At 40.8% G+C, this 17,545-nt stretch overlaps 1 protein-coding gene across 1 annotated transcript in view; it reads right to left on the bottom strand.

The window, feature by feature from the left end:
• The window catches only part of LOC124762290 (facilitated trehalose transporter Tret1-like), a 98,093-nt gene extending 80,763 nt beyond the window's left edge, over positions 1-17,330 (bottom strand). Inside the window, exon 1 of the mRNA XM_047249119.1 lies at positions 17,103-17,330. Coding sequence (XP_047105075.1) covers positions 17,103-17,330 — 228 coding nt within the window. The remainder of the gene's footprint in view (positions 1-17,102) is intronic.
• Between the last annotated feature and the right edge of the window lie 215 nt (positions 17,331-17,545).

Genomic DNA, 17,545 nt, shown 5'->3' with positions numbered 1-17,545 from the left:
AGCCGAGAGACGATAATAATGAATTTTGGCTAAAATTGAAGAATAAAAACAGTAATACACCGAGGCTGCACTCAGACTCAGGTCGGTCTGCTATCTGGACTCTCTTGAATTATTTATCAAGCATTTCGCCATAGTAGAGAGACAGAGATCAATGAACTATCGTCAGACAAAAACAAATAGTGGTTGCCATAAAAGTAGCAAAAAAAAACAGAGTACAAAAAAACATCTCAGTTGTGTCTACGATACGTCTGTCCATGAAGTTCCGCTGTCATGCCGTCACCAAGTTCGGTCGGTATTATTGTGGAACAATAAAGGGGAAATCTGACGGTCATGGAATGCACCTATGACTTCTCGCTTTATCTCACTCTTGAAGTGGAACAATCAGGTGCTCTATCTTCGATGTCTTTCTCTGATGGTTCGGTAGCTGAATTCTTCAAAGACCACTTGAGATAAGACACTTAGCTACCACAAACACGCAGAATTCTAATTAATTTATTGACAAGCTGTACTGCTACACGTGACAGTGCAGCCGCTGTAAGAGTCCAGTCCCTACTATGCATTTAATATAATTCCAGACGAATTACATAATCAATACGTTTACATTTTTGCCTGATTTTGGGGCAATATTTTGCGATACACCTCCATGTCACATCGTTACACGTGTCAATGGAAGTGCATTCGTAACAGAAAGGATCTTCATTTTTATATCTGCAGGAAAGAGAAATCTGAAATGCCATTTCAACCTTTACAAAACTAAATTTCTGTTAGATCTACATTTCAGGAATATTATTTTTTTATTCTTTTGGTTATTGTGCTCCACATCAAACTGCTAAACGTCCATGCAAAAAAAGAAGACACCCTAAAAGGAAATTCGAAGTTTAATAGTAGTAAAAAACGAACAATAATATCAATAAACATATTTAATTTATAATCTGATAAATATTAAATTGTACAAAACAACCCAACATCACTATCCGACAATTCTTAGTACTCATTATTGTTACCGTAAAACGACTTTAAAACAGTCGGTGATGTAACTGAAACAAATTATTAGTCTACATCACCGGGTGGCAATAACATCGGATGGAAGCACGCAGTGAAATAAATTTTAGAAAGGATAATTGTCTGCGCAAATACAGCTTAAGTACTACCTGAGTTTTTTGCACGTAATATAGTAACCAATGAACTTTTTGCACACATTCAGCTTTCTTTATTTCCAAAGGATCGAGATTATAAAACAACTTTTTACAATATCTGTGATAAAAATTAATTTTGAATATAGAGAGTACAACTCCAACTGCAACTAACATATTTGGCGTTACTGCCGGATTATAAATAAGTTACAACAATTAAAATCTTTCAAACTATTATTAGAATGTTTATCTAACTAGACTTGTAACTGAAAGTTGCAAGTTTACTGTTATACATGCGAGTTGGTAACCGTTACGTTCCGAGGAGCCGTGTGTTACGTCCTCGCTGCTAATGATAAATGGGTGGAAGGTGGCCAAAGGTCTGTCGCCATAGGAATCTGGACAGGTAAGCAAAAGATTAGTTGACACAAGTGCACTTTAAATAAATATGTTGTACTTAACTTCTGGGTGAAGAATTGCTACACTGTCAATAACTTGTTGCTACTGACTATACGCAGAGGTCTGACGCGGGGGGGCGTACGCGTGTAAGTACACTGAATGTTTCCTAGTAGAGCGAACTAGCAATAACACGGTGTAACGCTCGGCACCAAATGGCAACACGGAACTAATCCCCAACTAGAACAAAATCCACAGGTGGCCGCCGCTTATAACACCGCTCTGGCCGTCTTCGCTGGTCGGCGGCCTGGTGGTTCTTCGTTGGCGGCGAGATATCGGCTCCGGAAGATACAAAAAGTGTAGGTACACAGTTAAATTTTAGGAAATATAGTAACATGTTTGACACAAACAGAATTTATAGGTAAGTAGCTGCTAATAATGTCCTCGAAGGTGTGATTTTTTTTTCTCAGATTATTAAAGTGTTGGTTCTTAGGGTCGTTTTCGTGCTGATCTTGATGTGCTTCGTTATTTTGTGTTTCTGGGTATACGTATCTCGCATATTTGGCTGCACTGGTGTTCTTTAGAATTCCTAATTTTAATAGTTATGCTGCCCTTAATATAATCACTTTCTTGTGGGCTGGTAAGAAAGTTTAGGATGCTATACCATTTATTACATACCATTATACATAGATTACTTTTAACTTAGGTATTACTCCAAGAACCTGAAGCCAACATGCAAATTACAGCTTGAATGAGAGAGATGAGGTATCATTCTGTCTTCTTTAAGGCCACGGTATTCGAGTTACCTTTAGTTTCCATCAGATAACAAAGGAATTTTGGTATTTACTACTGTTGCTTCCTCATTCTGAGATAATTACTGAAATTCTGTTGTTTAGATTTGTCGCCTCATTACCATATGAACCTAAGGACAGAAATTTCTTCTCTTATGACATGCCTCTGTTAAGCCATGGTCTTTTTACTTTTCAGGCATTAATTTAGTTACATGAGTACGTAAATTTAACAGTTCTGAAGAAGGCAATTATTTTTTAACATTAAAATAAAAATCCTTTTACATCACACAACCTTGAATAGTCTTCTTTAGTGCAATATAGATGCTAAAACAGCCCTTTTTTAAGCAAGGTGTTTCAGTGGCTAAGATACTCCAGCTGTATGAGAGACTAGCTTGACTGGAACTTCCTCTCACCATTGAAAGTTACGAAAGTACAAGTTTCATTATTCTCATAATAATTTCTTTAGCAACTGCGAACTGCAGAACACAAAATTTTAGATATGCATTACCACAAGCTACTGTGCGGTTAATGACAGATATGTGTAGAGTGAAAACGTTCACTTATGAATATGAACAAGAAGAAGAACAGTTGAAACCCAGTGCTTCCCTACATTTGGGAAACTAGACCCTATGTGATGTGTATACTACATTCTCTGAATATTTTCCAAACAGAAGTCCCAACAATTTTCAGTGGGAGAATAAATTTATGAACACCATGATGTGTTCTAAATACAACAAATATGTAGTGTCGCACGTAAAATTCTTTTGCATTTGTGACAAGTCATTTAAAATTCTTCTCACCAATTCGCGCAGCAACTTCTTCCACCGGTACGTTAGTGACAGATAATGCAATTAAAAGATTTTTCTATCTCCGTTTAGTTCAGTGTCAGAATGTGAACTTCTTAACAATTATAAACCATTTACTAACGTAAAGAACCATTTGCAAATCCTGTCAGTCAACTAAAAGTGATATGTGAGAAAGAAAGCTCTTTGGTGACGTAATTCCAGCTAAAATGCTGTAAACATCATGTACACAAACATGAAATGAGAAGATAAGTTTAGCATTATGATGTGACTAATGACATACTTGGTCTCACAGCAAATAAGTCAGACTGTCACCTGTATTTCTCCCTGGTGAGACTGGAAATTTCAAAAGTATGTCTGAATGTCATATTCAATAAGCCTTACTAATAAACTACAAGGACAACAACACATTGATGCAGTTCTTGTGTAATGCGTATAACCTGGAGAATATCTGTCAATTTATGCTTTGGTGTTAGTTTTAACAACTGAACCATGTCTGAATGTAATTCACTAATCTCATAGGGTTTAGTGTGGATCTCGTACCGCGTTGCTATTCGGAGGGATTTAACGAAATGGAGGTGAAATATTTTCGTTAGTTTCCAAAAGTGGAGCTCTTTCCTGCATCTTTTAACTGAGTCACGGTAACCTTGTTTCTGAAGCTACCAATTTCACTATTTACACATCGTAGTGTGAAGTCGTTTTTTCCAAAAGTTGGCAGGTTCACACTTCCAAAGAAAATAAAGACATCAATAGCTTCCAAAACTGCAGAGAATATACCAATTGAAGATATAATGAGCTGTTCCTTTAACTTGTCTGCATAAATGGCTACAGCAGTTGAGCGTCTTGAACAATCGCAAAAGTTGGTACACCGTCTCAGTTGTCTTTGATACAGCTTGTACAGTGTGAAGTGAACTTAATGCCCTCAGTTCGCTTTGACATTTAATAAGTTTTCCCTTTCAAATGGAGGAGACAAAGATGATATCGACGCCAATAAAGACGGTAGTGGTGAATAATTGCCTACAGTAGGAAGACGTTTGACCTCAGAAAAAGAAACTAGTAATACAGTTTCCAAGATACGCCTGATTATCTCCTTAGCCTTGATGAATGTTTGCTTTTTAGTCTTCTCTGAAGATCCGACGACGGTGTAATCCTCTCCAGACAACCAGCACCAACACAGCTAACATGTCTCTTAATGAAGGGGAGACGACAGGCAGCGAGTTTAGATCTACGTTTACATCCATACTCTGAGCGCTAACGTAAAGTTCATGACAGAGGGTACTTTGCATTGTACCGGTTACGAGGTCATCTTCCCGTTTCACTCGCGCTTGAAGAGCGGGAAGACTTTCTGTTTAAATGCCTCTACATGCGCGGTAATTAACCTAATATTGGCCTCAGAATCGTTATGGGAGAGATATACATGGTGTAAATTTTAAGATGACAAACCAGAATAGCTCGAAAAATAAACTTCACACGAAAAAATGTGTAGAATTCAAAGTTGATTATTTTCGAGGGGGACATCTGCTGGTGCTAAAATTAGCCCGACACCCCAGCCTACTGGGGATGGGGTGGGAGGCAACTTTAAAATTTCAGTTGGTTACCCCCATTTTTTATTGCAGAATCAGATTCTACATAAAAAAACTACGTACATTCTGTCTTAAACATTTGTTTTGGTTCTTGGTAGTTGGCGCTGTAATTCAACAAAATCCATGTTCTCATTTTCGCGTGGAAAATGATTACGGATAAATAAAAAATATTTATTTACTTCGTAAATTTTTATTTGCTAGAACTAAAACACTCCCTCTCTCACCACATGGTGGGGACTGAGAGAGAGGAATTAGAGTTTTACAAATGTTGACCCAAATAATGCATTAATTTTTTTCGCAGATGCAGATAAGTGGGTCAATGACTCGCCAATGACTCGTCGATATTATAGTCAAAGAATACTGTTTCTTCATTATGTAAAGTGCACAGTTTAACACTTCTGAACATTTAAAGCAAGTTGCCAATCTTTGCTGCACTTTGAAATCTTATCAAGATCAGACTGAATATTTGGGCAGTTCTTTTCAAACAGCAGATTACTTCATTATAGATAACGATATCATCTGCGAAGAATTTGAGGTTACTGTTAATGTTTTCTTCAAGGTCATTAATATACAAAATGAACAGCAAGGGCCTCAATACACTTCTCTGAGGCACATCCGACGTTACTTCTGTATCCGTTGATTACCCTCCATCCAAGATAACTTGCTGGGTCGTCCGTCCCATGAATTCTCAATTCAGTCACAAATTTTGATTGATTTTGCGTACCATTGTAATTTTTGTAACAAGATTAGGTGTGATTCTTTTCAGAAATCAAAAAAATGCTGCCTCTATCTCACTGCTTTGATCCATGGCTTTCAGAATCTCATGTGAGAAAAGTGCTGTTTGCCATGGAGAAGGTAATTCTCTTCGAGGTACCTCATTATATTTGAGCTTGTGAGCTCACATATGTTCTAAGATTTTACAACAATTATTATTATAAGGTAGTTTTGTGGATTACTTCTCCTATCCTTCTTGTAGTCGGGTGTGGCTAACTCAGCCGCTAAGTCGGTGCAAAATCTGATATGTGTTCCAATGGGTGCAGGGGCTTTGCTCAATTTTACCAATTACTGATCTTTCTCAACACCACTGAAGCTACTATCTATTTTATTCGCCATTCCACTGGTGCAAGAACTAAATATGGGCAATACCACTTGTTCTTCGTTTGTAAAGAAATATTCGATAATGGAATATGGAGTTTCTGCTTTCGCTTTACTACCCTCAATTTCAGTCCCTGTCTTGTCCATGTGTGTTTGGTCGCTACCTTTGGTACTAATAACAGCCTTTGCATATGACCAGAATTTCTTTGTGATTCCTGAGACATTTTTGGATCATATTCTGCTGCGGTAGCAGCTGAAGGATTCACGCATTGTCCTCTTGATACCCAAACGTGTTTTACTGAGCATCTTTTACCCCCGGTGCTCTAAGAGTAGTGTCTTTGTTTCATAATCAACACCTCTTCAGTCCACGGTTCGAATGCCGGCGCTGCTTAAATTTTGATTAATAATCAGCATTGGTGCCCAAAGACTTCCGGCATAAGAAGTCACTCCATTCTGCCAACGGCCTTGTCAAAGAGGGCAGAGGAGTGGACAGGCACCCTCTTGTCCAAGGGGTGGGAAACTGCCCCTAAAGGCGGAAGAATCAGCAATGATCAATGGAATGAGGATGCAGAAGGCAATGGAAACCACTGCATTAAAGACACATAAAGTGTATTCACAGGACATGTGGCCTGTAATTGAAGCAGTGTCATGATGGTCTCTTCATTGGCAAAAGATTCCGGAATAGTTCCGAATTCGGATCTCCGGGAGGGGACTGCCAAGGAGGAGATTGCCATGAGAAAAAGATTGTATAAGCAACGGAAGGTTAACGTTCTACGAGTCGGGGCATGGAATGTCAGAAACTTGAACGTGGTAGGGAAACTAGAAAATGTGAAAAGGGAAATGCAAAGGCTCAGTCTAGATATATTAGGAGAAAGTAAAATGAAATGGAAAGAAGACAAGAATTTCTGGTTAGATGAGTAGATGAGCAGCAGAAAATGGTATAACAGGAGTAGGATTCATTATGAATAGAAAGGTAGGGCAGAGAGTATGTTACTGTGAACATTTCAGTGATAGGTTTGTTCTTATCAGAATCGACAGCAAACCAACACCGACAACGATAGTTCAGGTATAGATGCCGACGTCGCAAGCGGAAGATGAAGACATAGAGAAAGCGTATCAGGATATTGAAAGTGTAATACAGCATGTAAAGGGATATGAAAATCTAATAGTCATGGAAGAGTTGAACGCAGTTGTAGGGGAAGGAGTAGAAGAAAAGATTGCAGGAGAATATGAGGTTGGGACAAGGAATGAGAGAGGAGAAAGACAAACTGAGTTCTGTAACAAGTTTCAGCTAGTAATAGCGAATATTCTGTTCTCGAATCAGAAGAGGAGGAGGTATACGTGGAAAAGGCCGGGTGATAGGGGAAGATTTCAGTTAGATTACATCATGGTCAGACAGATATTCCGAAATCAGATATTGGATTATAAGATATACCCAGGAGCAGACAGACTCAGATCACCATACAGTAGTGACGAAGAGTGCCAGCCGGAGTGCCCGTGCGGTTCTAGGCGCCACAGTCCGGAACCACGCGACCGCTACGGTCGCAGGTTCGAATCCTGCCTCGGGTATGGATGTGTGTGATGTCCGTAGGTTAGTTAGGTTTAAGTAGTTCTAAGTTCTAGGGGACTGATGACCTCAGAAGTTAAGTCCCAAAGTGCTCAGAGCCATTTGAACCATTGCTGAAGTGTAGTCTGTGGTTTAAGACATTAGTCAGGAAGAATAAATATGCAAAGAAGTGGGATACGTCAGTACTAAGGAATGACGAGATACGGTTGAAGTTCTCTAAGGCTATAGATACAGAAATAAGGAATGGCTCAGTATGCAGTACAGCTGAAGAGGAATGGACATCTCCAAAAAGGGCCATCACAGATGTTGGGAAGAAAACATAGGTACAAAGAATTCTTCAATTGATCGATGTAAGGAGGAAGTACAAAAATGTCCCGGAAACTCAGGAATACAGAAATACAAGTCGCTAATGAATGAAATAAATATCAAGTGCAGCGAAGCTAAGTCGAAATGGCACCAAGTAAAATGTGAAGAAATCGAAAAAGAAATGACTGTCGGAAGGACAGAATCAGCCTACAGGAAAGTCAAAACAACTGACGGTGACATTAAAAGCAAGGATGATAACATTAGGAGTGCAACAGGAATTTCACTGTTAAATCCAGAGGAGAGAGCGGATAAGTGAAGAGAATACAGTGAAAGCCTCTATGAGGGGGAAGATTTGTCTGGTGTGATAGAAGAAGAAACAGGAGTCGATTTAGAAGAGATAGGGAATGCAGTACTAGAATCAGAATTTAAAAGACCTTTGGAGGACTTAAGATCAAACAAGACTGAAGGGATAGATAACATTTCATCAGAATTTCTGAAATCATTGGGGGAAGTGGAAACAAAATAACTATTCACTTTGTTGTGTAGAATGTAGGAATATGGCGACATACCATCTGACTTTCGGAAAAGCATCATCCACACAATTCTGAAGACAGAAAGAGCTGCGAAGTGCGACAGTTACCGTACAATCATCTTAACAGCTCATGCTACCAAGTTGCTCACAAGAATAATATACAGAAGAAAGGAAAAGAAAATTGTGGATGCGCTAGATGATGATCAGTTTGGCTTAGGAAAGGTAAAGTAACGAGAGAGGCAATTCTGACTTTGCGGTAAATAATGGAAGCAAGGTTCAAAAAATGGCTCTGAGCACTATGGGACTTAAATGTTGAGGTCATCAGTCCCCTAGAACTTAGAACTACTTAAACCTAACTAACCTAAGGACGTCACACACATCCATGCCCGAGGCAGGATTCGAACCTGCGACCGTAGCGGTCGCGCGGATCCAGACTGAATGGTTCAAATGGCTCTGAGCACTATGGGACTCAACAGCTGTGGTCATAAGTCCCCTAGAACTTAGAACTACTTAAACCTAACTAACCTAAAGACATCACTCACATCCATGCCCGAGGCAGGATTCGAACCTGCGACCGTAGCGGTTGTGCGGTTCCAGACTGTAGCGCCTTTAACCGCTCGGCCACGCCGGCCGGCTCCAGACTGAAGCGCCTAGAACAGCTCGGCCACTTCGGCCGGCAATGGAAGCAAGGCTAAAGAAAAATCAAGACACTTTCATAGGATTTGTCGACCTGGAGAAAAACGTTCGACAATGTAAAATGGTGCAAGTGGTGCAAGGAATTTCTGAGAAAAGTAGGGGTAAACTATAGGAAGAGACGGGTCATATACAATATGTACAGAGGGAATAACAAGAATGGAAGACCAAGAACGTAGTGCTCGTATTAAAATGGCTGTAAGACAAGGATGTAGCATTTCGCCCCTATTGTTCAAGCTATACATCGAGGAAGCAATGATGGTAATAAAAGAAAGGTTCAAGAGTGGAATTAAAGTTCAAGGTGAAAGGATATCAATGATACGATTCGCTAATGACACTGCCATCCTGAGTGAAAGTGAAGAAGAATTACATGATCTGCTGAACGGAATGAACAGTCTAATGCGTACAGAGATTGGATTGAGAGTAAATCGAAGAAAGACGAAGGTAATGAAAAGTAGTAAAATGAAAACAGGGAGAAACTTAACATCAGGAATGAAGGTCACGAAGTAGATGAAGTTAAGGAATTCTGCTACCTAGGAAGTAAAATAACCAATGACGGACGGAGCAAGAGGACATCAAAAGCAAAAAGTGCACTCCCGGCCAAGAAAGTCTACTAATATCAAATACCGGCTTTAATTTGAGGAAGAAATTTTTGAGAATGTACGTCTGGAGTACAGCAGTGTATAGTAGTGAAAAATGGAATGTGGGAAAAGCGAAACAGAAGAGAACCGAAGCATTTGAGATCTAGTCCTACAAACGATTGTTGAAAATTAGTTGGACTGATGAGGTAAGGAATGAGGAGGCTCTGCGCAGAATCGGAGAGGAAAGGAATATGTGGAAAACACTGATAAGAAGGAGGGAAAGGATGATAGGGCATTTGATAAGACATGAGGGAATGACTTCCATGGTACTAGAGGGAGCTGTAGAAGGCAACAACTGTAGAGGAAGACAGAGATTCGTGGCGGGCCGCATCAAACCAGTCAGAAGACTCAGTAAAAAAAAAAAAAAAATCCTCTGTACTCTTAGAAGTTTCTTTACAATGACTGAATACCATGTAGAGACCCATCATGAACTGTGCATATCTACTGTGTGCATATCTTTCAAGTACATGGTCAACAATTCTTCCAAACCTGATCCATAGTTCTTCTACATGCTACTATCGAGAGCTAAATATTTCGAATTCCTCTTTGTAATTTGCAGAACATAGGCCTATAATCCTTCTACTTGTATTAGTTGCACTCTGACATAAGTAACCATTACTGTTACAACTGCCTCATGGTCACTAATACCAGTTTCGAAGTAGACATTCTCAACGAGGTCAGGTCTGCTTGTTACTATTAAATCCAATTTATATCCAGCAAGAGTGAGCTTCCGAACAACCCGTAGTTCTCAAAAAGCGTAGGATGTATATCACTCCCACCACTTACAGAAGGTTTCGGAGTTGATTATTGGATGATTAAAGTTCTCTCCAATTATAACAGTGTGATGAGGAATTTATGTGGTTCTCTCCTCCGCCTGCTTGACGGAGTTAGAATGTGCTTGCCTCCCATACAAGTGGGCCCTGGTTCGATTCGCGGCCGGGTTGGAGATTTTCTCCGCTCGTGGACTGGATGTTGTGTTGTCCTCATCATCATTTCATCCTCATCACCCGCACGCAAGTGGCCTAATGTGGCGTCGGCTGCCTTGGCGGCCGAACTTCCCCAGACGGGCCCCCCGGCCAGGAATGACATACGCTCATTTCATTTTGTGTGGTCTCTTAACTTTTCGATTACATCTGGAGCCTTGACACTGAGTCATGCCTAAAACTCCCGCGTGCCGTCTCAGTTTCTATCTCAGATGATTTAAGTTTCTTATCTACTGCGACAACTCCAACACCTCCATTTACCATGAACCTATCGTTCCATATCATGCATTAATTTTCCCTAAAATCTCACTGGCGTCAGTTTCGGAATTTAACCACCTTTCTGTACTTAGTATCATGTGAGCTCACACTCTGTAGCGAATACTTCGACAGGCGATTTCTAGGATTTTAATACTAAATGATTCAAATGGCTCTGAGCACTATGAGACTTAACATCTGAGGTCATCAGTCCCCTAGAACCTAAAACTCCTTAAACCTAACCAACCTAAGGACATCACGTACATTCATGCCCGAGGCTGGATTCTAACCTGTGACCGGAGCGGTCGCGCGGTTCCAGACTGAAGCGCCTAGAACCGCTTTAAATACTCTCGTCTGTAGTAATTATTTATTTGGATTTAATACTGATACTTCCGATTTCCTTCAGCTACCGTTATCCGGACTCGATGGAGAGTCACCGAATCTAAAAATAACTTGCTTTAAACCCTGAAACGAAGCAAGTTGAGAATCCAATCTCATCTGCGTATTTTTCGGCCTCTCAAGATGTTCTAAATTTTTTTGCTAAACTATAATAATTACCAAAGAGTGCATAATGTTTTCAGATACATAAATATGCTTGGTTTCATTGAATTTCGTTGCTGATTACGTGTTACTTTCTAATATAGTTGTAGTGATTTAATTAGGTGACTCAGAAACTTAATTATGAAGTATCGTTAATTGAAAAGTTTCATACAGTACGATCTTACATATTTAGTGAGAGGTAGGAGACATATTTCGGCATATTAATGCCTATATTTTGAGAGTACATATCTCCAACTTGTCCGTAAGGCATTTAAAATTGTCTGAAACTAATTATCTTCTGAATTAATTAACATCATTGCTATCTTCAGTTGCAAATTACGTCAAATTTACTGTTAGATCCAGACCTTTGGCGTTATAATGTTGTTGATATATTTTTTTATGTTTCATTTGACGTGCAGCGTTTATTAGTTAACTGACTAATTAGAAAGTTCAATAGTTTGAGGTTCATAGAATACTTTATTTAAGAAGGCTACCATTGATAATGAGCAGTATAAAACATATTGTTGGAAGCCAGGCAGTCTGCGGCTGAGAGTCAAGGGAGTGACACCTGTGTCCCATGTCGCGAGCAATGTGTCTTAATCCGACAACTAACGTTCTGAAATATTCGCATACATTGCGTACAGTTCGCTTCTTCACTCGTGGGTTTAATTGATGACTTCTGTGACAGTATTTACTAATTAATCTCGAGTGAGAACTTATTAGCAGAACACAGTGATTATTGACTCCGGACAGCGGTAGAAACTTCATCTGTCACACTGATGAACCAAAACATTGTCACCACCGTCCACGGCGAGACATAATTCTGCTTTGTGGCGTTGCGGGCACACGGTTAGAAAAATAAATAAGCGGAACCAAATGAGGAATCATTCTAGCGGCGATGAGGACTGCAAATGGAAAAATATACTTGGACAAAGTGCAGATTTTTTAGGCTCAGCACCTTGGAACGAGCATTCCAGAAATGGCGAAGCTTGTCGACTGTTAAGAGTGCTACTCTCGTAAACGTCTATGAAAAGTGGTTGAAGGACGGTGACATGCGGTTCTCGGCGCTCAGTCCGGAACCGCGCGACTGCTACGGTCGCAGGTTCGAATCCTGCCTCGGGCATGGATGTGTGTGATGTCCTTAGGTTAGTTAGGTTTAAGTAGTTCTAAGTTCTAGGGGACTGATGAACACAGATGTTAAGTCCCATAGTGCTCAGAGCCATTTGAAGGACGGTGAAACCAGGAGCAGGCAGTAGGGTTCTGTTTGTCAATGTGTCAACAGGCAACGTGGAGGTCGAAAGGCTTGTCTGCTCTATAAAGCAGGATAAAAGGCGGTCTGTAGCAGATATGACGGAAGACTGCGCTACTGGCGCAGGCACAAGTTTTACTGAGCACACCATTGTGTCGCAACAGGCGCTGTAAGCATTGTGAGAAATACAGAGGTGAGCGAGTGTACCAAGCTTCAACACTTTAGTGCAAATAACAATTAACAAAAGGAATCTTAAATAGGTACTTCAGAGGTCATGTTCCGCCATCGCTTCCATTCTAAAAATTATAGCCGGCAAAGTGTAAATGCAGTCGAGCTGAAACTATTTCAGTAACTGAAGCTTAAAAAATAGTTCAAATGGCTCTGAGCACTATGGGACTTAACATCTATGGTCATCAGTCCATTAGAACTTAGAACTACTTAAACCTAACTAACCTAAGGACGTCACACAACACCCAGTCATCACGAGGCAAAGAAAATCCCTGACCCCGCCGGGAATCGAACCCGGGAACCCAGACGTGGGAAGCGAGAACGCTACCGCACGACCACGAGATGCGGACAAGTAAAGCTTACTTACGACTATTTATATAAAAATTATGAAGGTGGTAAAATGTTACACAACAGAGTTATTAAATAATATGTGTCCGAGAAAGCGGCCTTTGAGATTCTGGTGACTGTGCTTAGAGTGGTTGACAACCAATGTTCCGATCGGCCGCCAGCTGCGCCCATATATAAATACAGCCAGAGGGGCAGTAAATCTGTCCGCGTCATTCAAACGCCGGCATACGCTCTGCCTCAGATGACGTCAGAGAAAGGCACCTACCAAAGGCGTGTAAATAAATAATAGTAAAAAGTGAACTCGCGAGGACTGTACACCATCCTGGCTCACTTAGATTCACGGAAGTAACACTTCGTGTGCCGCCCGAAATGTTGACAAAACCGTGTGGAAAGTGGCGAGATTATTTTCCACTTTTGTGGTGAGAAATCAGGGCGGAAGAGCATTTTACTCGGAACCTACAGCAGAGGTCGCCTCCGAACAGCTATTAGTGCTTTTTCTGATAGGAGCATTATTATTATCAGAAATATTATTACCTTCGTGCAAGTGAACTTTTACTGAATATACAGAGTCACAATTATTGAATATATGAAAAAAGCGTAAATTAGTTACAATTTAGGATGTGTAAAGGCTTTATTCAACATGAAAACTTCACTAAAGATATTCGGATTTAGGTTATGACATATATGACGTTCCTGCCATTATTGGCGATGATGTGGCGCAGACGAATAGCGAAATTCTGTATGACCCGCTCAAGTGCCGAACATCGATGCTGTCAATGACCACCTCAATGGCTGTTTTCAGCTCAGCAATGGTTTTGGGGCTATTTATGTACACCTTGTCTTAAATACAGCCCCGCAAAAATGAGTTCCACGTGTTCAAATCCGGAAAATATGGCAGCCAATCGAGGCCCATGCCAGTGGCCTTTGCGTACCCCACAGCCAGAATGCAATCCCGAAAGTGCTCCTTCAGAACATTAAACACTCTCCTGCTTCGATGGAGTCGATCTCCGTCTTGCATGAACCACATCTTGCCGAAATCAGAGTCACTTTGGATAATTGGGATGAAATTATCTTATAAAACCTTCACATACCGATCGGTAGTCACCGTGTCATCAAGGAATATCGGGCCGATTATTCCGTGACTAGATATTGCACACCACACAGTCACCCATTGAGGGTGAAGACTCTTCTCAGTCACGAAATGCGGATTCTCAGTCCCCCAAACGCGCCAATTTTGCTTATTGATGAACGCATTAAAATGAAAGTGGGCTTCGTCGCTAAAACAAACCATACATGCACATACTAAATTCCATCATGCCCAGCGGCCGACCGTGCAGTTTGAATGTCTTAACGCAAACTGTTCAGAAGTTACGACACTTTTATTTCATATAGTTCAATTATTTCCACCCTGTATCAATCAGCTAGAACTCAAAACTTTTATTTATAGTCATAGTTCCTGATCCCGCTGAGTAAATATCAAGTAGGAACATTTTCTTTCACTGAGCACAATACGAATGTGGACTTGCAGACTGGAAATTATTGTCCGTATGTTCTCAATCACGTTCTGGCTGACCGCAAAAATAGTTTTCAGGCTCTTGTAAATGGTGAAGAAGACAAAATCCACCGGCTGCCCAAATATGGTGCATGGCCTGGGAAACTGAGTAGTGAAAGTGATCAGTACAAAACAGGGAACTTGGTATGTACTAACAAGAAACCGAAGTGAAATACGCCGAAACCAGTGCGAGAACAGTGTTTTGATTCACTCGGAAGTGCGGAGACTAAATTCTGAATAATAGCCACAGTAACCATGACTGAGGCGGAAGGACGGAAGAAGACGACCTGGATAGCGGCTAGCATTGGAAATGAAAGGAGCGTTTGGCGTCATTGGCCAGGAGGTCACTTGCGGGGCAGGTCCGGCCGCCTTGGTGCAGCTCTTATTACATTCGACGCCACACTGGGTGACCTGCGCGCCGGATGAGCGGAGAAAATCTCCGAGCCAGCCGGGAATCGAACCCGGGCCTGTAGGACGGCAATCCGTCACGCTGACCAGTCAGCTATCGGGGGCGGACACAGCTACCATTGACGCTGAGGTTAGAAGAAGACAGTGCATCATCACGGAGCTGCGTGGACCTTCAAGCATTGCCCGCGCTCACCAGTACTCATGTGTGCAATAACTGTATTGACGACTCTTGTATCCAACACCAATATTACTTTTCCCCATGATTTAGGTACAACTAACAGCAGACTGCAATATGGACTGACCAATGGTTCTATCAGGTCCCAGCTCACCATCTTGTTTGTTTCTTCACTTACTGTCGGCCGGAGTGGCCGTGCGGTTCTAGGCGCTACAGTCTGGAACCGAGCGACCGCTACGGCCGCAGGTTCGAATCCTGCCTCGGGCATAGATGTGTGTGATGTCCTTAGGTTAGTTAGGTTTAATTAATTCTAAGCTCTAGGCGACTGATGACCTCAGTAGTTAAGTCGCATAGTGCTCAGAGCCATTTGAACCATCTTCACTTACTGGTTTCTTCAATCTCCACGGTATTGGATATGATTTGTTACACTATGTCTCTTGAGGAAACACCTCCAAATTGCTTCTACGAGGACCAGTGATTGTTTTCGCAAGGCTTGATTATCTGTTGGCCTTGGCCTCGCCTCCTATATGGTTTGATTACTTTGCCCTTGATTTCTATGGTCATTATATACAGTATTGTACCGCCTTTCAAATCGCCTCTGTCTGTTTCTGTTTGGCTCATAATTTCTTCCGTTATTCTGCTGTTCCATACAGTTTTATCCATTGTTGTAACCATTATTCATATTTGTTCGACGAAAATTACCCATTTGTCTTCCATTCATTCTTCTGTTATTACTGTTATAACCTGTCTGCCTATTTTCCATTTGATAGGATTTATTGTAATTATTTCTTCCTCTTTGTTCCTCCTGTAGCAAATCGAGTAAATCTACTGCAGATATGAATTCCTCCAGATTATCTTCTGAAATATGCAGCAGTTCTTCCCTGATCTCCATCGGAAATGAGCTTTAATGATCATTATCACACTTTTACGGTCTATTGGTTGATCCCAATATGTTGCTTTATTCAAATATTTTTCGAAGTATATCCGTAAGTTCCAGTTTCGGTAAGAGACGGGTTCCGGGTTATGTACTTTCTTCTTCAATCTCTCCTGAATGCTTCTTGACCAATATTGCGGAATGCCTTCTCAAATTCTTCGTAGCTGTAGACAATTGTCTACTACGTTAGTCACCCACAGACTACCATCACCTTTGATATAACCTGACACATATTCGATTTTCTGTCAATCAGACCAAGCTCGTAGTAACACTCCTCTGTATCGTCTGATAAATACGACAGGATTTAATGTCTTCTTTTCCAGAAAAAAATATTTGGAATTGCCTCTGCTTTAATATTTTCTTTTCCATGATAGATCTGTTATAATCACTCGTAGGTGACATACTTCCATACATCTGTTCCTTTCTTTCTTCAGTAGCCGCCCACTGCAGTTCTTCTATCCTTTCAGCGCCCGTTTGCAAATTCTTTGTAACTTCTCCTTTCCATCTTTGGAACTCGGTTTCTCTCTGCTCTCAAACTCTTGATATATTTGGAGAGGTAGGCCTTTACTCAATATATTCTCTACCGCTTCCTTGATACCTTTATTAACACACAATGTCACTTGCTGTTCCTTATCCACTACCCAGTCGTCTAATTGTTGCTTAAACTGCTGGTTTTTTTCTTGGAGCTTTTGTTCCATTCGCCTTTCACATCCGGACGCTATTTCCTTTACTGTTCAGGCTAGGTCTCGTACCTCTACTTCTACCGTTTGTTTTCTCCCGGTTTCAGTTTCACTTTTTACTCTGGTTATTTCGATCGGAAAGTGTTCGTGGGTTTGCTTCATACTATTTATTTATTTCCTGATTTCTGTCTGTTCATTTGTCAAAGTACTCACATCAGCTAATACTTCAACAAAATCTTCACTTGTGGGCAGTTCGTTCACTTTACTCGTTATACCCTTCACTTTCTCGACTAAATCTGCCTGTTCTGTAACTAAATTGTTCACAGTGGTGGTCAGATTTGTTACTTTAGCCACTGTATTTGCCTGTTCCATATCTATGGCTTCTACATTTGCAGAAATAGCCGCCTGTGCAGCTGACATATTCACTTGAATAGGAGACATATTCGCTTGCTCAGCTGACAGTTTCGTCTGACTGGACTGTTTCGAAGTTAAATTCTCAACTGTTGTTGAAATATTCGCTTGAGGAGCAGACATAGTCATTTTAATAGCAGACATGTGAGACTGTTCTGAAGCTAAGCTAGATACGGTATTCATCAAAAGTTTCATTTGATTTAAGAGCTCAGCCATAGCATCTTTGGATTCTCCTTGGCTAGCAT

Source organism: Schistocerca piceifrons, chromosome 1, assembly GCF_021461385.2.
Source record: "Schistocerca piceifrons isolate TAMUIC-IGC-003096 chromosome 1, iqSchPice1.1, whole genome shotgun sequence".
NCBI classification, from domain to species: domain Eukaryota; kingdom Metazoa; phylum Arthropoda; class Insecta; order Orthoptera; family Acrididae; genus Schistocerca; species Schistocerca piceifrons.
This window is presented reverse-complemented; position numbering and strand designations above follow the sequence as displayed.